At 45.0% G+C, this 26,209-nt stretch overlaps 1 protein-coding gene across 5 annotated transcripts in view; it reads left to right on the top strand.

Moving 5' to 3' along the window:
• Window positions 1–26,209, top strand: part of LOC138481563 (zinc finger protein 572-like) — a 336,140-nt gene that overhangs the window by 112,355 nt on the left and 197,576 nt on the right. For all 5 annotated transcript variants that reach the window (XM_069613749.1, XM_069613751.1, XM_069613750.1 and 2 more), the window contains one exon: window positions 5,975–6,085. In XM_069613749.1, the coding sequence (XP_069469850.1) occupies window positions 5,975–6,085 (111 nt within the window). The remainder of the gene's footprint in view (window positions 1–5,974; window positions 6,086–26,209) is intronic.

Genomic DNA, 26,209 nt, shown 5'->3' with positions numbered 1-26,209 from the left:
CATCTCAGATCTTACAATGGCATGCCCATAAGCGTGGCAGACACCTAAAGTGCCCTAAAAGAGATCTGACGAACAATGGGAAATTATAGTAGCATGGGTGCCTAAACGTAACACTGGCTGGTCAAAATGCTGCTTCTTGGCTCCCACTCACTCACCAGTGGGAGAGAAATGTACATGCTGCAGAACTGATTAGCGGTTAGCCAGCACACACTGACAAGATTCTAGCACCAGCCACCATCATTCCAGCATCAGTACAAGAAACACTACATCCCCCTGACTTGAAAATGGTGGTGCAAACATTTAATCGCACCACTTGGCATAGTTACCAACAGGGCATCAGGAGTCCGATAAAGTGAGAATCACTTAGGGGATTCATTGAAATGCTGGTCAGGGGAGAGTGAAAGGAGGGACTAACCAATCGTGGGTAGGGATTTAGGGAAGAAATGGGATTAAGTCTTAAAGCTTACTTGGCTCTCTCTGAGTAATCAACCACCATATAAAATGCCACAGGGTCATGCAGTGAGTGTCACAGTCCATGCTACTGTTTTGGAGGCAGAGGGAAGGAGAACCAATAAGGTACCAAACCATTGCAGGGACCACATCCCTAAAGAGAGAGGAGACCAAGAGCCTGATGAGGGCTACATCTCATATTGTGGAAGAGACTAAAAACAGACGAGGAGAGAAAGCCACACGCCTGCTGAGTGCTATATCACAGACCCTGGTAAAGACCGGAAACAGAGGAGGAGAGAAAGGCTTGGGCCTATTGAGGGTTAAATCCAAGGCACTGGGAGAGACCGGACACAAAGGAGAGAAACCAAAGAGCCAGCTGCTGCATACATTCCAGATGATGTTAGTGCAAACTTTGATAGAGAAAATCGAGGAGACTTTAGTTGAGAGTGATTCTTGGCTGGTGGGTTACAATAACACAGTACAACAACAACTCTAAGCAAGGGGTACAAAATATCTGGTGCTAGGTGTGTATATTTGGGGTAGTTTCAGCCCCAAGACAAAAGGAAACTTCATCTGGCTGACTGGGGCCTACAAATGCAGAAATACTTTCCTGTCATTTGAAAGTACACTGTTGACTGGCAGACCAAAAGGCCAGCATGGAAAGTTCAACAATGCCAAATACACCAACAGTGCTGTCAGAAACAGGAAGACTACAATTAAGTGCGCCATGTGTGCGAACGACAAGGCTGAAAAGAAATGATTCCTACCTTCCATTACAGCCTATTGAGACACTGAAATGCATTTTTTCCCAAAAGAGAAAGCTGCCATAGAAATGAATACATTTGGCAGTTTGGGTTCAAACAATCTATTTACAGAGGAAACTCCCTGGCCTGAACCTTTCAGATGTATATTATAATGGGAAGTTGGACATTGATGGCATGATGCAAGATATTAAAGCAGGCCTCATGTGTAAAGGGATTGCAACGTTCAAAAATACCAGTTTTCTGTGCAAGTAGAAAAGTGATGCTGATACCAAAAGCCATTTTTCTAATGAGATTCGAAGGCCCAGAACTGCTCACCTTCCCCCATCAGATGCAAGGCAAGCTGTGCTCTTCTATTTATCTAAGAGTCTCTTGGAAGCTCACAGACCCGCCAAGAAAGCGACAGAGTTTGTGCCAGACTAAAGTTTTCTGAAGTGACCAGTTGATCACTGTGAAAACATGAGACCCAGCTAATATGGGTGAACCCTTAAAAATACAGAGAATTAAAATTTGATTCCTGGTGAAGTCCAGGAGCTGAATGACAACTGACATGTTACAGAGACTGCCACATGAGTAAGGAGGCAGAGTTATACCCTCTGCTCAAGGATGATAAGGACCCAAATGGTCATTAGCCCTGGAAACAAAATGTAAATGACTTTAGGGCTGCAAGAATAAACAAAGAAGCAGATGACCCAGATCAACGTCTAAGTTTGAAGACAAGAAATGTAATATGCCAGTTAATTGAAGGGACACATATGCATGTCATTTTTACAAAGAATTGCATGCAGGATCATACCTTGGCCAATATCTCGGGAACCGTAACTCTCACAGAAACCATTCAACTATCTATGTAAAGATCATGGAAAGCTTTGAGAACCAGAGTTAAAACCTAACATGTGATGATGGCTTCCCAGAAAGAGTCACAAAGCAGAGATTCGGGGAGATAATAGCTTATCTTTATAGAAAATCTCATGTTGATAACTGTTATGTTCGTTAAATAGATTGCAAAAATCTGCCATTCAAACCTGCAATCTCATTACAACACCAGACACATTTCATTAAGTCTGGCATGATTAGACACATTCAGATATCTATATTTAATTACGCTTATTTGTAAATTGAAAACTATTGCCATGTTTTAGATTTTAAGTTCATAACTTAATTGGTCAGAAATGCAATTAGCTGGATGTTATAACCCTGAGCTGTTCAAAGAAGCGTGCAGGGCATAAACCTGAGCCTGTACCTGGGAGAGGTTACTTGGCACTATATCCCTCAGACTGTGCTCTAGTTGGGGGCTATTGGGAAGACCAGCAGTACTATAAATAGGACCTCATTTAACATTGAGTTAACCCATCCTGGCACCTTTAGTATTAGTATCCTTTATTGTTTCAAGATCAATTCACTAATGTTTCCTGTGTCTTTTACTGATCCCTTATCTCAAAGGATAATCCAATGGGCTGATTTAACATCTATTTGTTTTATTTATTTATTATATTTGTTAAACGCCCCAAAACCCAGGGGTATCACGGCGTTAGAAGTTAGTTAATCTTCAAAACATTATGGGCTTCATTATGAGTTGGGAGGTATTCTGGCAGTAAATCCACCGGAATACCACCCAAAGGAATTACTGTTACCGCAACTTGCAAGTGGCAAAGTAAATCCCCATTTTGTCCATTGGACTCTATGGGGCTTTTTGGGCGGAACAACTGCTGGTGGAATTACTGCCACAGTAATTCCACCAATTTTGCAGATTGTTCAGCAGAAATTGGGAGGATTTACCTCCAGCACAATGCTGGAGGTAAATCCCCCACTCCAGGGCCAAACACGGATGGCAGAGCGGGACAAATTGCAGTAATTCCGTTACCGCCACTTTTTTCCCACACCACCATACTTGTAATGAGGCCCCAAGATTTGCAAATATTGAAGTATGATCTTCAGTATAAGAGAAAGGTATCTCCCTATTTGGTGTAAAGTTGATTTTCTAAATCTTGAAAAGTATATAATGCACATGTTTGGTTATTCTAAACCGGTCATGCAGGCCTTAGGAAATACCCGGCATTAAAGTCTTTAAACAAGTGTATACAAATAATTGAAATGGCTTGCAAAATAACATATTATTCTGGCTTTAGAAGCTCTTCAACATACTATAGAGGATATAACTCACTAGTGCATACACTTTAAAAGTAAGTATAGCAGTTTTCCTGGAAACTCCAAGGCCCAAAGAAGAACTCGGGAAAAATGCAGATTCCACATAATGGGTACGAATCAATCCCTTTAGCACATTTCCCAAGTTCCCAATCGTTTTCCCAAACGAGACAAGCTCATTCTAGTAGATCTTCTGCAGTTATAAAGTAAAGTTAGTTGTATTGTACTTAGATACGCAGATGCAGCATGAGCCCTAAATGTATTATGGTTGCGGTCCAATGGGGCAAACAAATTCTTCTGCACACTGCCCCAGTAGGCTCCAGCAATCGAAGCTGGATCCTACGACCTGGGGACAACAGGTGTAATAAGTAAGTTGAGACATTGAGGTTTGGACTGACTAGTCTTGTTTGGGGTCTCCATTTCAGATGAGCAGAGCCCCTAGTGGTATGAGAGCCATAACAATAGATTCATGAAGGAGAGGTGACCTAGGGCAATGATCCATGTCGAAGAAGGACCATCAGCAATGGCAGAAGCGAAGTAACAGGCAATAACCCAGAAAGGCTCACATGGGCAACAAAGGACACACCCAGGCAGCGGGCCAGTCCTACAATGCACAGCTGGAGGAGGGAGCCCACTGCTTTCCTTGAAGTGCAGACACAGAGCAGGAGCAACCACTCAAGGTTACAGGTCAGCACATCAGAGAGCGTCTCTCATCTTTAGGCACCAGGGCCAGAAAGGTCTACGGGAGCAACGCAAGGTGCAGACGAGGAAGATTCTTGCAATGAAGGCTAGACATTTTGGATGGAAGTAAAGAAAGAGATCAGCAAGTGATTGCATCACTAACAGGAGAATTGGGATGCAAGAACAAAGGACCATGGGCACTGCCTGTATGGCCACATCACGACATTCAGCAGGAGCCCATTCCCAACACTCGGGCACAATCACACATTTGTGAATTGAGAAGCATGGAAGATCCCAGCCTAGTTCAAACCAGTCGAGCTATCCTTGTGACACAGGCAAAGAAAAGCCACAAACAAATGGCTGTGTGTAGGTCTTTTAAAATGCAGTAATACCAGAATGGGCCCTGCATAACGGTATTTGGTGACTGCTTTGATAAAAGGCTACATGCCTGGTGTAGCCAAAATTAAGTAATGTTACGTTATACAGCTGCCAGCCACCTATTCCTCCAAAATACTTTTTGGCTGATAGAAACCCCCAGAAGCAAAATGGAGTCCTTACAAAGTACCCCTACCCGGGTAGCCACATTACATCAAAAAGGGTTGCAGTGACAGAGGAACTTCAGTAGAAATACATCTAGTCACAAAAAGAAACTCTGAAATCCAACCAAAAATAAACAGCAAAACCGTTGGGGGATTCACAAAGTCAGAGAAGGGAGCATCAAAACCTGAATTTTGCTCTAACGAGTTGATAGCCATGTTTGGGGCTTTTAAGTCGTCATTGAACTTGCGCCCTATGTCTTCTTTCAAAGAAGATATGCAAGCAATTAGATATTGTTCAGTGGTTGGAGGCATGCGGAATGGTCAAGGTCTTTCATCGTATTCTGCCCCCGCGGTTGGTTGTCCCTATTGCTGAACTCTTTATCTGTGGCTTGTGGTTGTCTATCCTGCACGCCCCAATTTGAAGATTGGTATTATTTGGGCCAGAATTCTCACCCATCATTGGCTTCTCACAGGCAAGCTGCTCCAGACAGGGAGGATACCAAGAGAGCCGCCCCAGGGAACTTCTTTGCTCAACGTCAAGTTCTCCCATGAAGCTAACAGTGGCGCCACAGAATTTCCAGTACAGAGGTATTCCCCAATGTGATCAAAAGTAAAGTGAGCCAGTCTAGCACAAGGGCTGGTTGTCCCACCACTAGGCCTAAGCACATGATCATTGTGGTCCATGCTGAGAATGGTGTCCAAGGTGGGACAGACTGACATGCAGGCTGCCCCCCACAACTGGTGCCAGGCCAAAGACTACAAAGTCACCAAAGATGCTGGTCTGCCAAGACCTCACAATCCTCTGAGAGCACACTGTTCGCAATCTGCTAGTCTTCAGGGTGTTGGACTGTTTTGGGGCAGCTGCAGCTATTTATAGAAAGACTATTGGCAAAATGACAGACTACTATTGACACATTCCCCTTTTCCCTCCAATTGCTCTGATAATGTTCCGCTGGACCCACAGAGTACAGACAAATATATTGTATATATTCATGTTATGCTTGTAGCAGCTTTCACGCTATTTTCGCATCGGCCCCTTTCCTTTATGCTCTGCTCCTCCCGCCATCACTGTGCGCACCCTTCTCCCACGGCAAGGTAGGCCACCTCAGATGATTTATATCATTTAATTCACCAGTATTTTTCCTGTTATGTTCCGCCGTTCCAGGTGTATTGTTACATTTTAAATATATTACACCACCAGTTGGGGTCCTTATATTATTTGACCTTTTATAACGTCTTTTAATGTGTGGTTTTTGCTTTGCACCTAGGTTATACGTGCAGTGTTATTAACACCTCACCAAATTATTCTGTTTAATAATTCCTAGCCTTCCCACTTGGTGAAGAACCTCAAACATGTATTTGAACGTGAACATGTACTTTTTTTACTTTAATAAACAGGACCCCTTATTGCTGCCACCGTTTGTTCATTAAGGACTAAAGAAAATGAACACCCGCGCGATGTGGAGAGCCAGACGTATGCGAGAAGGCTTGGGTTTAATAATTCCTCAGGTGAGTAAGACGTACATTAACTCTGACATGAGCTGTGTTAGAAGGATCTCTATGGTTGGCTCTGCTTTTTCTATGGCTGAAAGTGTTTTGTTTCCAGAGGTATACAGCCTTTACTGTAATGTAATAATATAATGGTTCATGTCTTCTAACCTGATCCTTCTTTCTCGAATGTGCCGCACCCCGAATCAGATCTGCCCATATCGTTGGCCCAAAATATTTCATTTACATTAAATGCATTTACTGGCTGATATTTTTGTCTTTTTTTTTTATTTGCATTCTATTTTTATTCCCGGTCTCCTCTTCCCTTCTTGTGTCTGTACCCTTGTTTTCACAGCACAGGTCCATCTGTTTTGATTTCCTTTTTTCTTACATGCAGTCTTCTATTCCTGTGCCTGATCTGGACCCTTTTCTTTTAGTTTGGGCTATTAGGTGTGTTAGGACAGTTTTTCTGAAGTCCAACTAAGGGCTTAGTAAAACCATTCAACTGAGACAGTACAAGGCTCCACTCTTAGTATAAGGCTGCACCACCTGAGTATATGGTTGCGTAGGCAGAGCAGCCAGGCTTATCTTAGTAAGGGAGAGAGGGCTGTAGAATCAGTGCAAAGAAATTGTATTACACATATGGTCGAAAGAAACACTGAAAGACTAGGGGCCTCATTACGGGTCTGGCGGTAATGTGCCGGTAAAACTGGCACGTAGCCACCAGACCCATAAACAGTTACCGGCGCCTGGCTTGCCGGTAACACCAGGGTATTACAACCCCGGTGGCCGGAAAGTTAGGCGGTGGTAAGATGTCGTTCCCCATTCCCATAGAGTCCTATAGAACTCTATGGGAAGGGGGACCACGGAAACACCGACACCGGTAATAACGGTGCTGGTGCTTCTGTGAAAGTCAGTGGGCGGGTGCCGGTCCGACCCACCCACCAGATTTGTACTTTGCCGGTCCGGAAATAATGGTGCCGGTAAGCTTACCGGCACTGTTGTTTCCAGAACGGCAAGATTAGAATGAGGCCCTATGTATTGTAAAATAAAGGGTTTATTTAAATACAAGTAGACCAAGGTAAATCTTGGGTAAATAAGTACTATCACATTACATATAACCACAATTATAAAAACACAACACTATGCTTTAAAATACACACACCAAAGCATAGACCTTGTTCAGAACACTAACAGTATTTCTAGGTAAGGCAGATCATAGTATACAAATTTAGTAGGGGGCACACCTATTCATGGGGAGTAAAACCATAAGTTACTTTCAGATTACTTTATATTAATTCAAGGGTAGAGACCCTGTCAGTCATGCAATGACACTCAGCAAAGAAATCACATAATCAACCAACCCTATTACCAGGATACTTTTTTAAATAGTGGAACACAGATTCAAGGAGCAGTATATACCTACAACTACTTTGAGGATAACACAGTTATTTTAGATGCGTAAGACCTTTTTGGTGTAATATATAATTACAATTGCTTTTCAGCTCAGCTCAGTGGAACACAGACTTACGAGTTACAAGTTATGCAAGAATTCTTTACACTAATTTAGGATTACACCAGGCATACCAACGTTAGCTACAGCTAACAAACACTTTTCAAGAATGGCACACAGCTGTTCTAGGCAGTTAAAACCTAAGGATGTAAAATACTATTACAGTTGCTTTTAAGATCAGTGGAACACAGATTGAGATACGCAATAACTCTTTAACTTATTTTAGGATGGCACACTTCTAACTCAAGGTAAGTAAAACCTATATACTTTTAAAAGGATCTATCAGCAACTTAAAGCTAGGTATAAGCCTAAGACTGTTTTAGCATATGTATGAAACAGACCAGAGAAAACAAAACTCAATGTTACACTTTAAGAAGGACTCAATGCTATTCTAGGTAGGCAAAACCTAAGGCAGACTTATTCTAAACAGGTTATAGAGCAAGTTAGGGGAAGCAAGACCCAGTTGGGGACACTCATACATTTATCCTAACAGGAATAGTAAAGTGAAACCACCAGCATTACTTTTGGGGAAGAGTCACAACCAATTCACAGGTGAGTAAATTAACCTTATATATACTTTTCAGAATAGTGAAACTACATTCAAGGTAAGTAAGAACTTTTGTAACTGTTCACTCAGAGTTACAGTTACCAACTATCTCTTTCACAAGTAAGTACTTTTCAACACTTTTCAAGTCAGAGGGCCTCATTACAAGTTTGACGGTAGCCTTGCCGGTAAAACCGGCAGGCTGCCACCGAACTTGCATTTTTCTCCAGCCTCTGGCATTGGGGACATACAGGGCCATTGCAACCTCGGCAGACCCTTTATGTCCTCATTGCAGGGGCGGGAATCCATTACTCCCCATTCCCAATGGGGAGGTCGGATGCACCGGCACCATTCATAATGGTGCCGGTGCATCCGACATGCTGTGCTCGCGGGTGCCGCTCTGCCCGCCAGGTCCGACCTGGCAGGCAGAAAGGCACCCGCAAGCACAACTCGTAGTTTCCTGGTCCGGGAACTACGGTACCGGCAAGCTTACCGGTACCGTAGTTCCCGGACCGGCAAACTTGTAATGAGGCCCAGAATCCTTTACTTATCCAGTCCTTCCCTATTCAATTGCATGACTTCACTCAGTGGCAGAAGAGGTACCCTAGGGGTGTAGGTGCCAGCTAAAGGAAGGGTGAGATAGGCTTCTGTTGCAAGCAAAAGTCAGAGTTCCTGTGGAAGACTGTTCAAACAAGTAAGTAGTTACCTTTAAGGTTAGTTAGGGTCCAGGGACTTCAGAGAAGACACCCTAGGAGGATTCCAGCAGTGGGCCTGGGTGAACTGGATGAGTGACTTTCCAATCACAGAATACGGTCCAAAAGCTTTACAGAAATCAAACAGGCTTATGGTAAGTAAATACCCCAGCCAGCATAGAAGAAGAGTTGCAGCAGGAAAACTTCAGGATCTGCAGCCAAAAAGCAGTCGATGGATTCCTTTGTCATGAAGACGGAACACAGGACTTTGGAAGGGAATTTGCAGCAGGGATCAATGGAGAAGGTTATAGGCAAGAGTTTCCTCGCAGCTGGATGCAGCTCTGTGGTTTTGGTGCCTTTTTCAGGAGCCAGAAGAAGACTGAATACCGCTGGTTGGATTCTCATTGTTTGCAAGGTCCAGCACTCGGATGAGGGGACATTTAGGACTCAAATCGTGTTTCTGGAGTTCCAGCAGGATTCCACCAAAGTCTCTGCCGATTCGGAATTCAAAAGACTGTGCACCGCACAATGGCTCAAGGTACCAGGGTATTGGGGTATTGCAGCCCCGCTAAGTCGCAGCATGACTTGGGATGTCTCAAAATGCAGGTCTTCTTGAGTCTAGTGGATGTCACCAGGCTCCGGGTCAGGGTTGTCGTTTTCGGAGTCCCCAGGTCACTAGGAAGGAAGGTTTACAGCAGGCTCCGGTTACACAGTGGGCTCTCCAATAGCTGGAAATTGCTAAGGCCTTCTTTTCTTTATCTTCCTCTTTGGTTTCAGCTCCAGTGGTCAACCTATCAGCAGCTTCCATGTTCGGAGTATTTATCATGAACTACAGGACAATTTCTGCATTCTCTCCCCGAATTTTACAGCAAGGGGCGGTTTGGCTGTCCAATCAGGACAGACAGCCCCCCACTGGGAGTTGTTCCCTTACAGGCAAGGTGGAAGACAAAGTGCTGCAGAGTTTTGGACACCCCCTCGCCTCCTGCCTTTCCAGACAGTCTGGAGCCTGGGCTGGGAATCCACAGGATTCCAGCCAGAGTCAAAACAGCCACTGGGTTCGTTCCTGCCTAGAATGGCAGAGGAAGACCTCAGAAACAGCAAGCAGTCAAGAAATGGTAAAAAAGAAGGAGCCCACCATTTTATCAAAATGGTGGCTCTTCTGTGCATTACTGAGGCTGAATCAACAGCCTGCGAGTAATGAAGACTAAAAAGTAATAAACGTAGTTACACTGCCACCAGCCATTCAACAAAACTTGCAATTGTAACTAAATGTTAACAGGATAGTAAGAAAGGGGATGCATTGTATTCCCTCAGGACTCCACATAAGGTGGGGTGTGCTGGTTCACTATATAAAATGTAAAGGGGGATGAAGATCCCTCTTTTCTACTTGGGAACCGTAGTTCACCCAAGTACATGAAAGAGAAATGAAAAGGGGAGCCCAAAAACGTCAACCCAGCCTAAGCTCAAAAGTTGTAGAAAACCATAACTTCAACCAGACATAAAAGGTCACCCATAAAAAGAGTAAAAGACTAGGTGAGAGGGGAAAAAGATTCCCTTAATCTAGGGACAAGGTCAATAGTTACCCAGTCAAAGCAATAGGTTCTGGGGTTGACACAGGTCAGGAAGATTTATAATTGATATGAAAATCTTACCTAACACGGTGTCGCTTGCAACACCTATAAGCCGAAACTATTGCATCATAGTACAGATAGGGAGGAATGGCATATGAGGAGGGACACACTGTGTTGTTTGGTTATGTGTTCACACATTGACTGCCTATGGCTATGCTATTCCCTATGGCCATTCCCACCCAGTTCTGGCCCCTCCCTGACCAAAACATCTCTGCATAGGATCTCAGAGCTTGCTTTATTCAAGCATTACCATCAAACTGTATTTATTTATTGTTTGCTTATTAGGTGCTTATAAAATTAAAAAACAAAAATCTAAATACACTGGGGGAGGGAACAAACCTATTATGCCTTGTGAGTATTCAGAACATGCAAGTGCAGCAAGGATGAGGGCAGTGGGGTAGGTGCCGGGGAGTCTATGCTTGTGGGTGAGACACAAGTTATGGTAAGTGCTATACGGCCTAGTGTCGCATTGGGTAGAAAGGTGCGAGTCTCGAGGGCGGAGCGTGTGCCGAGGCAAGTGCTGAAGGTAGACAGAAGCTGGGAAGATTGGGTGTGATGGGTCAGGGGCCCAGAGGATGCATAAGGATCCAAGACACCAATCAAAGCAACTGTGAGATTAGCAGAGGGAAGAAGGGAAGGAGGAGGAAAAGAGGAAAGTCTTGAGGTGTTTTTGGAATTTAAGAAGGTCCTGCTCAAGGCCTAGAGGGAGGGGGAGGATGTTCCAAAGGGGGGATCAAGCTGAGGAAAGCAAATGACCTCCTGCTCTCTGTTTAGCGAAATGCTTTACACACAATGAGTTGGTGCCAGAGGAGTGTAGAGGTCTAGAAGGAGAGTATTTTCTAAGAGAGAGTTGCAGATAGTGTGGTCATTGGCCCCAGACAGCCTTGTGGATGATGTAGAGGGTTTCAAATTTGATCTGTGCAGCAACCGGGAGCCATTGAAGACTTATTAGGCCAGGAGAGATGCAGTCGCTGGGTTTAAGGCCAAGGATAAGTCTCGCTGCTCTATTCTGGATTAGCTGAAGGGGTCGCAGAGGAAGGAAGATTGAGGAGGAAGCTATTGCAATATTCAATCCTAAAGAGAAGCAAGGCTTGGGAAACATTGAGCTTCTGGGGGAAAGTGAGAAAAGGGAGAATTTATTTGAGAAGGAAGAGTTGAAAGTGGGACTTCTTAGCAATGTCCTGAGTGGTAGGGAGGAAGGAGAGAGAGGATTCAAAGATGACTCCAAGGTTTCTGGCTTCAGAAGAAGGAGCAGGGGGAGAGCCCATGGAGGTAGGCCAGAGACAATGGAAGAAGGAGGGAGCAAGGATCCCATTTGGAATGATTTCGGTTTTGCTGGCTTTGGGGCAGAGATCGGTGGAAGTGAACCAGGCCTCGATGGCAGATAGGCAGTCAGGGATGAAGGAAGGTGCAAGTGAGTCAACAGGAAGTCTAAAAAAGAGTTGTGTCATCTGCATAACACCGGAAGTTGGGGGAGAAGGAGGAGATGAGGAGTGCCAGCTGGGCAAAGAAGATATCAAAAAGCCAGGGCAGGGGATAGAACCCTGGGGGACACCACAGGTGGAGAAGGAAGTAGGATAGGAGAAGGTGCCAAGGATGACTTGGGAAGAACTGTCTGTTGGAAGGAGGTCAGCCACGCTAGTACCTGTTCTGAGATACCAAGGGCATCCTGAAGTCCCTGCTAGTGTTTTTCAAAGGAATCTTCTGAGAGGTAATGACTTAATTGGAGTTGTAAACCCACTACTGGTGCAATAAAAATGGTATCAGGTAATAATGTCCCCATACATAATGTTGCCTGGAAAAGCCATTGGCGACATTATATATGGTCACATTATGTATGGAGACGGGATGCGGGGATGTCCCCCGCTCACATTTAAAAAAAACAAAAAACAGGGGTTGCAAGGGTGTCCCGCGCATATTCAATGTAATAATGTCTCTGCAAAAAACTGCAACTTTTTTGTCATGGGATATTTTTGCTAGGACATTATTACACAGGTCTGCCTTCAGTCATTTGATTTATAAGCACTCTGCGTGTCCTTCACTGAAGTCATGTTAAAAACATGCATTGGCAAAGCCAACAGTTTTGGCTGGTGTATAAGTATTAGGCATTTTACAGGCACTGCTATTAGATGCCCAGGTACTCACACCATTTTGCACCTGCTACCATCAATGGCCAGTTAATACCAGCACGGCTGTGCCTGGCAAGTGGTTTTCCCATGCCTACATAAAAGCTGAAACTGTTGGCATTGCGAATGCTTGGTTCCTACTGTACTCGGGCTACGCCCTGGAACCTAAATTGCCAGCAGGGCCAAACAAAGAACTGACAGAGGCCAGTGTCTAGATCAACTGCTGTGTTATACCCCACTAGAGCACGGGCCAGAGTTTTTTAAAATTAATAAGCAGTGACGTTAAATGTCACTCACTTGTAAATGCATGTGGAAGTGCGTCCCAATGGGAGTCTGTACCGCCCACTGCATTGTACATAACATCCCTCCCAAAGTTTAGATTCAAAATAAGAGTCTGGTGCCAAATGGACATGGGTTTTGGTCATCAGTACTCATATCAATGGCTGAGGGGAAGTCTTCTACTCAGACTGGCAGGCCTCTGCCTCAACAGAGCAGAGAGCGACACTCAGCTTCGTTTCACGCAGATACTGGCTTATGTTGGGGTCTCATGCCTCACTGCTGGTGTTAAGCACTGGTCTGTAATTAAAACGATTGCCACTGAGATATTGCTTTGCCCCCTCCTGGGGTCTGTGGTTTGCCCGTTTGGACCGTCAAGGGTCTTCTACTCATATGAGCCCAGTGTCAGAAAGCACCCAAGTATTAACTGAAAAGGATACGGTACTCAAAAGGATACAGGTGGTAGGGTCTTCCGGATCCCTGTTCATGCGTTTTGATAGTTGTGAAGTCAAGTTAAGACCTTCCAAATGATACAACTCTCTGACCGGTAAAACAGGCAGAGCGATGGATCACTGGAAAGGGCGTGGGTAAGGTATAGGAAGTCAGCCTAGAACAAAATAAAGTATCATGAATAACTGCCCCCAACCTGGGTATGATGGAATAGAAAATGCCATGAATACACACACTGACCTTGAGTCTAGGGCAGAACGAATCCAGCAGAGTCTCTTGAGGAATCCAAGGTAGAACAAACGACAAGGAAGGGAAGATTAGTAAGGGAGACTTATCCCGAACGGAACGAGGCTCACGCTAGATACCGGGTTGATGCACCACAGGATAGCGTCCAAGGTACTGTTCACTGTCACCTTCCAATTTGAAAAGCTTCCTTCCCACGTAGAGTAAAGTATAGAAATGAATCACTCCCCCTGTTAATATCACAGGTGCAGGAGTTGGAAATAGCGCTCCTTTTAAGGTATAAACAAAGTTCACGCGGTTATGTACAGCCGCGAAGAAAAGAGCGCGTGCGTGTGGATTTACACGCGATTAGGATTCACGCAGTCCAGACCAGCAGCGCTCGAAGACAATATATGCGTGTGGATTTTACACGCGAGCAGGATTCACGCAGTCCAGGCCAGCAGCGCTCGAAGACAATATATGCGTGTGGATTTTACACGCGAGCAGGATTCACGCAGTCCAGGCCAGCAGCGCTCGAAGACAATATATGCGTGTGGATTTTACACGCGAGCAGGATTCACGCAGTCCAGGCCAGCAGCGCTCGAAGACAATATATGCGTGTGGATTTTACACGCGAGCAGGATTCACGCAGTCCAGGCCAGCAGCGTTCGAAGACGATATATGCGTGTGGATTTTACACGCGAGCAGGATTCACCCAGTCCAGGCCAGCAGCGCTCGAAGACAATATATGCGTGTGGATTTTACACGCGAGCAGGATTCACGCAGTCCAGACCAGCAGCGCTTGAAGATAGCGTGCGCGTGTGGATTTACACGCGAACAGGATTCACGCAGTCCAGTCCAGTAGCGCTTGAAGATAGCGTGCGCGTGTGGATTTACACGCGAGCAGGATTCATGCAGTCCAGACCAGCAGCGCTTGAAGATAGCGTGCGCGTGTGGATTTACACGCGACCAAACAGCTCCAGGAATCAGCGTGTGACGGAAACACGCTATAGAAGGCCCAATAAGTAGCTATAGTAACCTGCAAGGATGCAGACCGGAGGTTCAGCTACACAACGCCAAATGATTCGATCAGAAGCAGCGAGTGCAGTTTCCACGCTGCTTAAATACGTAATGCCGTAGTTCACGTGACGAAGCAGAGTACACGTGGAGTTAGCGACGTGAAAAGTGCAAACGTCGTTTTCCCGGCAGCGTATCGAACAACCGCCATTTGGAATAGAACGGTCTAGCTGTTCTACGAGCGTAGGAGGTAGGACCACGTCCAGCATGCATGACACCCAGTCAGTCCTTTGAAATCATGCAAGTTCCTGGCGATGTACCTTTGATAGTTCTTGGAGATTATTAGTGTCACTCAGTGGTGTTTGGCAGTCAGAGGTTCATCTAAAAAGGCGATGGTGGAGGTTAGTTGTTGGTATTTCGTTCGACTACAATACCCAGTGTTGCCACAGTTTTCTCTAGCTTTGCAATCATGGCATTGGTGGCCATTAAGTGTGCAACCTCTACCTTCGGGTAGCTTGATTAATTGTCCATGAGGGAAGGTAGGCACGTGCCATTATAGAAAGGACAGAGAGTGTGAATGAGGGAGAGAGAGAACAGAAGTCAGTGTTCATTTTGTTCCAGTGTTGAGAGTCTTGTTCTTCCTGAGGTTTGACACATGAAGCATTTCGACATCACAGCCTCAACTTTCTTAATTTTGGGAAACCAGACTTGCTCCACTAATCTAGATTTGGTTTTGATGATCCTTTGGTTGTGCCAAGGAGCAAAGTGAATGACCGAGTCAGTGAGGGTGTCGGGCTTGAAGATTCTTGTGACTCGCAAAAGCAGTCTTCAGACGACTTAGTCAGCTCTCGGTTAATCATCGTTGTAGTGGACAGTTGTGCTTTGAATGTGGGAGTCTTATGAGCATGCTCATGGAAAAGGTGTCTCCAGTTCTCTGACTCAGTGACCTGGAGTGCCCACTAGAGGCATATGTTAGTCACTGTTTCTGTTGCTAACTCGCTGGGGCTTTTCACTTAAGGGGAATCCGCTTTGATGATCATGCGCACATGTTCTTCTGTGTGTTCTGCCTCTCTGGTTGTGTGTGCTTTGGCATCAAGAGGGTGGTGAGACCGGAAGTCGGGCAGGTTGGACTCTAGGGAAAAATCATAGCTATTTAGCCTTAAGACCATTTCTCAGTCTGTAGGGTGGTTTTTGAGTGGTCCCTCACAAAATGGGTATGGATGGCTTGTGCTGTGTGATCACTTTGAATGGGTGTTCGTATGTATAGAGACAGAAATGCGGGATGAACTAGAGGAAATCGATGGCCTTCTTGTAGATTTAAGAATACTGCTGCTCCATCAGAGCTAGCATAGATTACTGTCATCGGGTTCCCAGATCGGCATGTTGAGTGAGCACATGTGGATGCATATATGCACTTGTCCCGAAGTTCAGCCTTTTGTACCTTCAGAGACCCATGTGCATGGAGAACATGGTGATTGCTCTTTCGTCCATGTTCAGCAAGAGTTGGTGGCAGTGTGAGAATGTGACTCCAAAATCCAAAGCAAAAACAGCCCCAAAGGAGAGTAAATGCCCTTTGAGAGAAAAGCACGTTTATTGCATGCTGACGGTCGGAAGGGGTTAATCAGTCTTGTGAAGCTGAAAACGAATAGTTCCTTCCAGTGCTCAACAAAGTTGCAGCTTTTATACACATTTGAACTATTAACATAATCACACATATTTTGTTACAAAGTCATCAGTCAAAATCCCATTGGCTAACCCTATACAAGGAAATCTAATCCCCCTACGTTCTCAAACCCTATTGGACACATATTGACAAAACACAATCCCCTTCCCCATGTACTTTCTTTCCATAATCAGTCGTGACATTCTAAACATAATCTCCTTAGTATCTGAAAACAATTCAATGTATGACTTGTCCCATTTGGTAGGAAATCTTTAACCCAGTATGTGACGTGCAAGGCTTTTACAAGAACACTTCAAACAAGAGGAGGGAGAGAAACAAACATTTTCATGCTCAAGCAATAATTATCTTATCATACCAGACGTGCTGTCATCCCGTGTTATTTATTCTGCATTCCAAACATTACCTTATTTGTGACTACAATCTCAGATCATTCAGCCTCTAGCACACATCCTGTTTATCTTCCTGAGAGCTCAAACGAAACTAATAAAACATCGGAAAACCCTTCCTCCAGCACTCCTTCCATGTGTTTTATTAACTAACCCCAATTCGACTCACCATTTGGCCGCAATTAACAACAAGACTCTGTGCTCCCAGGAAGATATGTTCCCTATATCCACAAACCCATCTGGTCGTAAACCCACGACCCAATGGCACTTCATTTTATCTTCGACTCAAGTAACCATTTGATGCTATCGCCACCTGCCCAAATGTGATTTGCTTTATTCCTCCTTCCTTGACCTGGTCATTCAACCCTTCAGGCCATGCAAAGTTCACCTCAGCAAACCAAACTCTCTACTGCCTACACGGAAACCAACTATGGGGGAATGGTGATCTGCAGCATTTCCATGTACTTCCACAAAAAACCCATAATCCCCTAATATCCCAGAACATGTCTACCATCTAAATCATTATTGAATCCCACATGTACATTGTTCAGGGCTCCTGCACCCCTCTCAGTGGCTTTCCCATCTTAGACTTCTCTTTCTCGCATGCATAAAGCTCCTCACTTCCCACTCTAAGCACTACACGTTGTACATTGCACAATGACATTGGGGCTCATTATTTGTTGGGTGGTATCCCACTGGTAATTCCGGCAGACTACAAGTGCTGATAACGATGGGTATTCCCCATTCCATGGAGTCCCATAGAACTCCATAGGGGGAATAGACAGTATTACAGGCACCAGTAATACCAGCATTTATTGATGGTGGGTTACACCGAGTTGCTGGTAAAGCCGGCAACCCCACCACCAAACTTGTAGTTTGGCAGTGCAGGAAAAGTGGTGGTAACGGAATTGCTGCCACTTTTTTTCCCACACTACCAAACTTGTATTGAGGCCCATTGTGTCCCCACGATTTCTACTTTGTTGCTACCTGATGCAAATCTAAAATGTATCCAATTTAAACACAAAGTAATACTTAGAGTAACATTTATCTCAATCCATTTACCTACACTAAACACAAGTTAAATTGCAACATTTTGCCTAACCTAGCCACACTATTGTTCTAACATGACATGCAACATGTTGGGACATGAAACGTGCATCCCAGCATTATCCCCTTTAGTTAATTAACTACTACATTACATTTGTGTTCTTTTTTATTTTTTTATTTATTGTATTTGGTTTATTTAAACCTTTACAAAACAGAACATCAATAAAATCTTAAAACAAACAGAATAGAATAAAACAACACATTAGCATTTCTAATTCTAAATTTGTGTTCTTTATTAAAATCTACCTGAGGAACCCAAACCTTACAAGCATCCTATATGATCTTCCCACTTTGGGCATACTCCTCCAGCGTACAAGACAATAACATGCACCCACCATTTCCGCAATCTATCCAATACTCCACATAGTTACCCCAATCCGGTGCAGGACACAAAACAGTACACAGAGTCTCAATTAATCCTGAATTCGTCCCTGTCTTAGTCTGTGTGCCCATATGATTTGAGATGGAAGTGGCCCTACCCGTAAACTGAGTAACTGACATCATGGCAGCTGTTCTAAGTAGCTTGGGAAAACAGCATCTCAAGAGAACCTGACAGGAACAGAAAATGATAAGCAAAAAGACAAGAATAGGCATCAGTATCTTCACAGTTATGCTCATTCAGGAGGACACCCAGGAGACCAATGAGTCTATCCAAGTATCGTCTCCAATCCCAGCCACTGAAAGTTTGTGTTGCACTCCAATTGTTTGGGACAGGGTCCCATTATCCGAATCATTGGAAGGAATGTAGGTGCAACTCATACTCCCTATTTTGTGACAGACTCTGCCTTCCATAGCTGTCAGAAAGTCAAGGATGTAGCAGTTCTGCAATGTCATAAGACTCAAGGCTCTAATTTCTTCCTTTATCGAACTGAACACAAATTCTGAGTGGTTCATGAAAAGGAGCAACTCATACCTGGTGACCTGCAGTCATTTTGCTTTGCCGATGACTTGGACACCAGGGGCCAGGAGGGAGGAGAAGGCCATTGCGGCCCTACTGTAGAGCCAAAACCTGGAATTCTCTTTTATGCCTCTGAAGAAGGTAACAACAGATAGTTGCTTTGCTTATGTCTTCTCTAAAGTTCAATTCTCTTATGTCCATTCAGAGTCTTCAGTCCATTCAAATTAGATGAAAAAAGGGATGCAAGGGGCAAAGGAGACAAAAAAGGCAGAGCGGTGTTTTGAGGTGATGTTCTTGAGACTGTCAAATGTGCTTCAGGCACTAACATGATTGGGGAGTACAGTGTAATGGTATGCACATTCCTTGCCAATTTGGAGATAAGCAAAGGGCCAGCAAGACCAGCAAAGATCAGCAATACGAAGGACTGGACTACAGTTCATATTCGTGTCGACAGGCACCGTCTCCTCACTCTAGAAACACAGAGAAAAAGTGTAAGTAAATGGATCTTAACAGGATTCTCTGGCTCATTGAGGCACATAGACATTTCACATACAGATTCCATGTCATTAATCTGTGCTAATGCTTCTTCAGTGAGCCCCCTCATTCCTCCCGCCCTGCAACTCATTACCCCCTGCTCTCATTAGTTATGTGAAAAAACAGAAGCTTTCATTTTCAGTTGTGCTCTTAGGTTACATCGTACATTTCCGTGCTGCTTCTTTTTTCGCACACTCATCTTTATCAACAGATATGATTATTACTGTCCTTTAAATTGTCCTCGTACTCAGCATACGGCTAGGTGCACAAAACACTGGACTATATTTGGTGACACTTTGCTTGGAATAAACATTCAGGGAACGCCAGAAGCATGGGGGATAAATGAGCAGCTATAACAAGAATCTGCAGACCTTTCTCTCCACACCCTTCTCATATAACTATACCAGATATTATCTGTGGCAAAGCCATGTACATCCACAGTACTATCCAAACCCACACCTTCAGTTAAATCATGATCAATATCCCTTTTTGGTCTTAAAACCCTACAACACTAGACAGAGTATCAACATTTGCATTTATATTACACGTCACATCTAAACTAGGAGAGAAGAAAAAACAACAACAACAAACAAATATACATGGTAGCACTCATATCTTCCCACTATCTCTGCAATATTCACGAGAGTCACTGGGTCTCATTACGAGGTTGGCGGTAACCTGCCGGTGCTACCGGTGGGTTGCCACCAACCCCATAACACCCTTACCACTGCCTGATATCCCGGTGCCACTGGGATATCACAAACAGCGGTGGTAATGGTTAATCCTCATTTCCATGGAGTGACAAAGACTCCATGGAAATGGGCACACTGAAGCACCGGTGCCGTTGTTAACGGTGCTGTTGCTTCGGTGACAACCATGCCGGTAGGGCCCTGAAGGTCAGACCTGCCGGGGAATCCGTCGCTGCGATGCTGGAAATCCATTGGAGGGATAGGGCCTCCCTGTCCTTGTTCTGTAGTCCTTTTTCCTGTATGTTCTGTGTTATTTTCTGCCCAGGAGTCCATGTGGGACTCCTGGCAGTGCAGCTCTTCCTCTTTTTGGTTTGGTGACCAGAACTTTGGGATACTCTTATGGCACCCATCGGTGGGGGTACAACCCTGTACACCCAATGTCTATTTTTGGGCACCTGTGTGTGGCCCACAGAACAGGGTATGGGCTGGTGGCAGCTCCATGCTGAATTTGACAGGTGCTCTGAGTATCCTCAATTTTGGGATACCTAAGCCCTTCCATTGGAATCAGTTGATTCCTGATAGAAGACAAGATGGCCTCTGTGGCCTCTTGCTCTCTATTGCATGATACTTTGTTTTTCCCAAAGTACTGGGAAGCCTTGACTCTGTCCCTTTCCCCTGACTGGCTGTCGGGTGGAAGTTCCATATATGGTACTGTGGGGAAGTCCAGGCCAGACTGGCTGGAGCCTTCCCAGCTACTGTATGTTTTGGGTACGACCTTGGGGTGGGACCTGGGTGAATGGAGTGTGTGACCAATAAGCACTTCATGTTATGGGTGTCTGGTTTCTGGTATGTAACACAATGAATGGGACAGCCCTGCCCGAAACTGCTATGAATGCAGTGTGGAGTACTGAATGGCTGGGTACTTGTCCCAATACACATATATGTTGTGAGTGTCTGGTTGGGAGTAGAATGGCCTGAAAGGACTGTGAGCCTGATTGGCTGCCTGCCTGCATGAATGCCATTCTGGATAATTGGTTGCCTGAGTGTGACCCAGCAGAGTGAATGAGAGACCACAAGTATATCTGGGGACTTCTCACTGATGGAAATCGTTCAGAAGCTGAAGTTGATACTTGATGCTTAACCTTGAAGTCCACTGGAAGAAGAAGAATTGCTGCTGTCCTTTGCCAATCTGAAAGCTGCTGTGCCTCAAGGAACGGATCCAAGAGAGGACCTGGCTAGGAGACCTATCCCTGAGCTACGAGGGACCATCGTGTACCAGCTGACCTTCGGCGAAGCGCCCCAGAAGTCAGTCCTTGAAAGGCTGCCGGCCGGAGACGGGGACCGCCGCAGAATCACGAAGCGAAGCGCCTGGACATTGAAGTCCATCACCGTCGATGACCACTTTGCGCTCCCTTGCTTAAGAACACTTTGAAACAAGGACTCCCTCGCTCATCACTGACGCATGCTTTGTCCCGCCGGAGAAAGTCAAGGCCGCTGACGTGCCAAGGAGAATCCGCCGGTGGGTTTCCAACCACACGAAGACCACAAAGACGCCGACGACCCGACACCCTTGCGGACCAAAGTTCTTCAGTAACTCTTTGCGGCAACAAACTATCATCGTTGAGGTGCACCGCATGCCTCATTTTCGCAGGACGTCCACGACTGATCGTCGAAGAGCACCGCCCGGACCGAAGCTGCTGCCTCGACGCCTTTGTTCACCATTTCCTTGTGGGATCCCAACGATCCGTGGCTCCTGCTTAAAGGAAGCCACTCAAGAAGGATCCGTCGACGACCCGACGTCGAACACTGCTATTCCAGATACATTGGGTTGGTAGAACCTTTTTAGAGGGAAAAAAGACATATATAAACAATAAATGGACTGGGCTTGTATTATATCTTTTTTTACAGGTTGCCCAGGTGGAGGGATCCTCACACAGAACTGTGTCTAGTGGTAGGGGCCAGTATTCTGCCTATTGTTTTAACCAACCTGCTTTCCTCCTATGTCTATGGTTGGTTCACATTATTAACTGATTTGTATGACATTTGAACTGAGTACAGTTGATGCATTTTAATGGAATCAAATAGTAATTGTGGTACCACATAGAAACAGCATATATTTACCATTTTAGATTATCTTGAGCACAAAGCGTGTTATTGTGATTGTATACATAACTTGAGCCTATTTATATAAAGAACTGTGTTTTTACTAACATAGGGTGTGGACATTCCTTTGTGGGTGCTTGGGGACTACACTGTACTTAAGAACCAGCCTGCATCACCTCTCGAGAGCTTAAGCCTTGGTTGCTCATCCACAGCTACCAAATAGAGAACCTTTGCTGGGGTGCTCTGTGCTTTTACTCTGTCATATAGAGAGCAGGAGTACAGATACCCCCCTCCAGTCTTTACACTGGTGGCAGGGGTGGGATGCTTATGGTTTTAAGAATCAGTGTGTAACCTTGCCACTTACAATATATCTACACTTTGTTAAACTGAGGTTTAGTTGTGTACTAGATAACTACATTACAAGCAATGGAATCTATTGCAAAAGGTAAATTGACTAGGATGAGCTTAGAGTCTCTCCAGAGTGCTTGTGAAACCAGGGAGTTAAGGCCTCATTACACGGTAGGCGGTAAACCATGGTGCTATTAGCACCATGGTTGCCGCCGGTACCATACCGGTACCACCATGGAGGAAAGGGGAATTACCACCCCATTCCAAGGTTGGCAGGGCGGTAATTCCCCCTTTCTCCATGGCCCTTCCCCATTCCCATTTTTGCCCCATAGGGCATAATGGGGATGGGGAAGGAACTAATTACGGTACTGCAAATTGCGGTACCATAATTAGCACCAAGGTCCCTTTGCGGGTCCCAACTTTAACGGCTGGTCTACACCAGTCTTCCTGGAGGTCTGCTGTGATTTGTCAAGAATTGTGCAGTGGATAGTGCAGCCGCTGCAGAGCCAAGATACGTAACTCTAGGGGCATAACTACTTTTCCTGTAAGCTCCTGTCTCCACAATAAATTGGTGGGTGAGAGGGCACAACCCCTTTTAACCCACAGATCCTTCTCATTCTTCGGCACTCGCTCCTGTATTTCCATAATCTGAATGAAAGGAACTGCAGTGTAAGGAGCTGGTAAAACTGTACCTGCTGCTGCACGGGTTCTGTGATTTGGGAATGTGTAAATGGTAAATAGGTGGCCGCCTTTGCCGCTCTATCAGCTGAACCATTAGCCAGCGCTATTTGGTCAGTCCGGTTAGTGTGCGCATTGTGTTTGATAATGGCTACCTCTGCTGGCATTGTTAGCACTTCAGTTAGTCTGGACAGTAATGCAGCATGCTGGACAGGGGTCCCATCCGATCTCCCAATCCCTCTCATATGCCATCTTGACAACCCTGAATGCACGGTGTAGGTGACCTAAGCAGAGTCAGAGAGAATAGCAACTGCCTTCCGCTAACTCATCTCTAGTACCTCTATGAGAGCTACCAATTCTACCACCTGTGCAAAAAAATGCAAAAGCAATTGCTACCTCATCCTGACTTGGTATTCACCGTTCACAAGGTCAACAACTGCCACACCTGCATGCCTTTCTCCAGTGTCTTGATCAAATGTCGATGAACCAGCGACAAAGAGTATTTCTCCTCCCTCTAGTGCATCTTCCTTGACATCTGTACTCACGTCCCCTTCTCCTAGATAAGTCACACAATCATGTACAACATCATCAGGTTACACAGGCTCAGCTACAAAGCTTGCGGGATTGACTATGTGACAACTCACTGGATGAATAGATGCTTTCGATAAAATGACCTCATATCCTGAAGCTCTCTGCATGGTGAGAGTCGATTTGAACTCTTCCAAAAATCGGAAAAACTGCATTTTCAACATACAATGTCACTGGGCAGCCCATAGTAATAGTCGAAGACTTTTGAATAACAAAAGCCGATGACGGCAGAGCTTGCTCGAACAGGAAATTAACCTGCATGACTGGATTTAAGTGTCCGGTATAATAAGCCAAAGGCTTATGGCCTATCGTTGTTCTCTGGGTGAAGACCGTCACCATCACCTGTCCATTTGAATGGGAAAACACATAAAATGGCTTCTTGTAGTCCAGTGGCGCCAGTACTAGATCATTACTGATTGCAGCCTTAAGCTCCCAGAAATAAGTTACCATCTCTTCCTACCACTCAATCAGACCTTTTACTTTCTGTGCTTCCTTGAGTCCTTGCAAAAGGGGCCTTGTGTAATTAGTGTAGTCAAAAATCCAAGACCTACAATAGTTATAGAGTCCCAAATAAAACTGCTGCATCTGTTTTATGGTAACTGGTTGTGGTGTACTCGGAACTGCAACTGCTCTCTCAGACATCACTTTTCTTCCTGTGGGCAATATTACTTACCCCAGGTACACTACCTCTGTCTGGCAATACTGTAATTTCTCCTTGTCCACCTTGTAGCCCTTCTACTTGAGCAGGGTGAGAAGCGTTATTGAATCTCCTCGATACTGCTCATCTGATGTGCTATAGACTAGCAAATCGTCCACATACTGAATCACTGTACTAGGCACATGCAAATTCCTCAAATCCATCTGAATCACCAGATTAAAAATAATCGGGGAGTCACAATAACCCTGTGGTAATCTTGTGTGCTGAAATCTTTGCCCACGATACATACATTTAGTAAGGTACTGAGAATCGGGGTGTAAGGGAACTCTGAAAAATGCATTCTTCAGATCAATTACAGGAAAGTGGGTAGGACCAGTAGGGAGGTTATAGAGAATGGTAGCAGGATTTGGAACCACTGGGAACTCAGCCTCAATGATATTTTTCAAACGACGCAAATCGTGCACCATCCTCCAGCTGGACCATTTCTCCTTCTTCACAGGATAGATAGATGTGGTGCATGGGGACACGGAAGGCTGGATTATACCTTGCTTTCACAACACCATAATCGCCACGTAGATCCCCTCATCTGCCACCCTAGGCATGGGGTATTGTCTTACACATGGCAATATTACACCTGGTTTTCAACTTTATCCGTACTTCTCCTATGCTTTTCAGCAACCCCACATCATGAGAATTACTACTCCATAAGTGACTAGGCACCTTCTCCAAATATTCCTTCCAATATGGCAATGTAGTTCTGAGAATAGTCTGAGGTATCTCCCTATGCTCTATTGTTGTCTGGCAAGGTACACCAATCTCAAAAACCATCTCTCCTGTATCCTCAGCATCTCAAACAAGTGTATATCAGACAACCCACTTAGCGATAGTGTTGGATCGATGCACAGAACTGTATGCCATTCCTCTCCTTCCTCACCAGTGCCTGAGAGAACCACATTGTCCTTTTTGATGACTACCGATTCTAGAAGTATGGTAACTACGGTGCCTGGCGCAACCTCTTGTGGAACTGTGGGACAAAACAAAAATTCAGCTGGTATCCACCATGCTCTGTTTCTAATCGCAGGCACCCATCCCAGCAACGCCATCACTCCTTAGAGGAATAAATCTGAATGTACGGGCACCCTCCTTGTCACTCTGTCACTATAGCATGCTCGCAAAAGTGCCATTTTCCTGGCTAGATACAGTTGAGCATACTATACCTTCTTCTGTGAATGAGATTGCCATATTCAACTTGCTCAAAAGATCCCTGCCCAAGAGATTCACTGGGGTATCTGTACAATACAACAAAGGAGCTGATAAATCCTATGTACCTACCTTAATAGGTAAATCCTCCATGTAGGATAGCCCCAGAGAATCCATGTGTGCCCATCATTTTTCCTGAAAGGAGAAAACTTACCTTCCATGATGCAAAATTTAGTCGCCCCTGTATCGTCCATTAATTAAGAAGTTTGGTCACCTATCGTCACACCTACCTGGGGTTCCTCTTCTGGATTAGTGTTAACAGAGAGAAATGGACACATCAAAGCTCTCTGTAGACTGTCCTAGTCAGGATATGTGCTTATACCCAGGAGCAGGAAAGGACCTCCTCCCAAAATGCACACATAAAAATATGATGGCCTAATTCTACAATCTTGTGACAAATGTCCCTTCCTCCCACAGGACCAACACTGGAATCCATATGGTCCTCCAAAATGGCTTCCTATCTGCCTTCCAGACTAAGGCCTCATTCCCCTAAATCTACGAAATGCACCTGCTCCCCTCTCAGGAAGCCTACTCTGCCCCTCGGAAAACCTCCCATTTCTCTCTGATCGGGAGTATACCAATCCACACATCTTTGTGCAAAACTCGATTCAAATTGCCCCTATTTTAGCCAGTTTTGTTTGAAGCAGCTTTGCTTCGGCTCTCTGCACCTGCTCTGCTGCTTCCTTTTCCTTCTTCTGCCTACTTTTACAATGATGCACTATATGTGTGTGAATTTCTGTC

The sequence above is a fragment of the Ambystoma mexicanum genome, chromosome 5p (assembly GCF_040938575.1).
Source record: "Ambystoma mexicanum isolate Mex_15411 chromosome 5p, UKY_AmexF1_1, whole genome shotgun sequence".
NCBI lineage: Eukaryota > Metazoa > Chordata > Amphibia > Caudata > Ambystomatidae > Ambystoma > Ambystoma mexicanum.
Note: the sequence above shows the minus strand (reverse complement) of the source record. Positions and strands in the feature narration are given on the sequence as shown.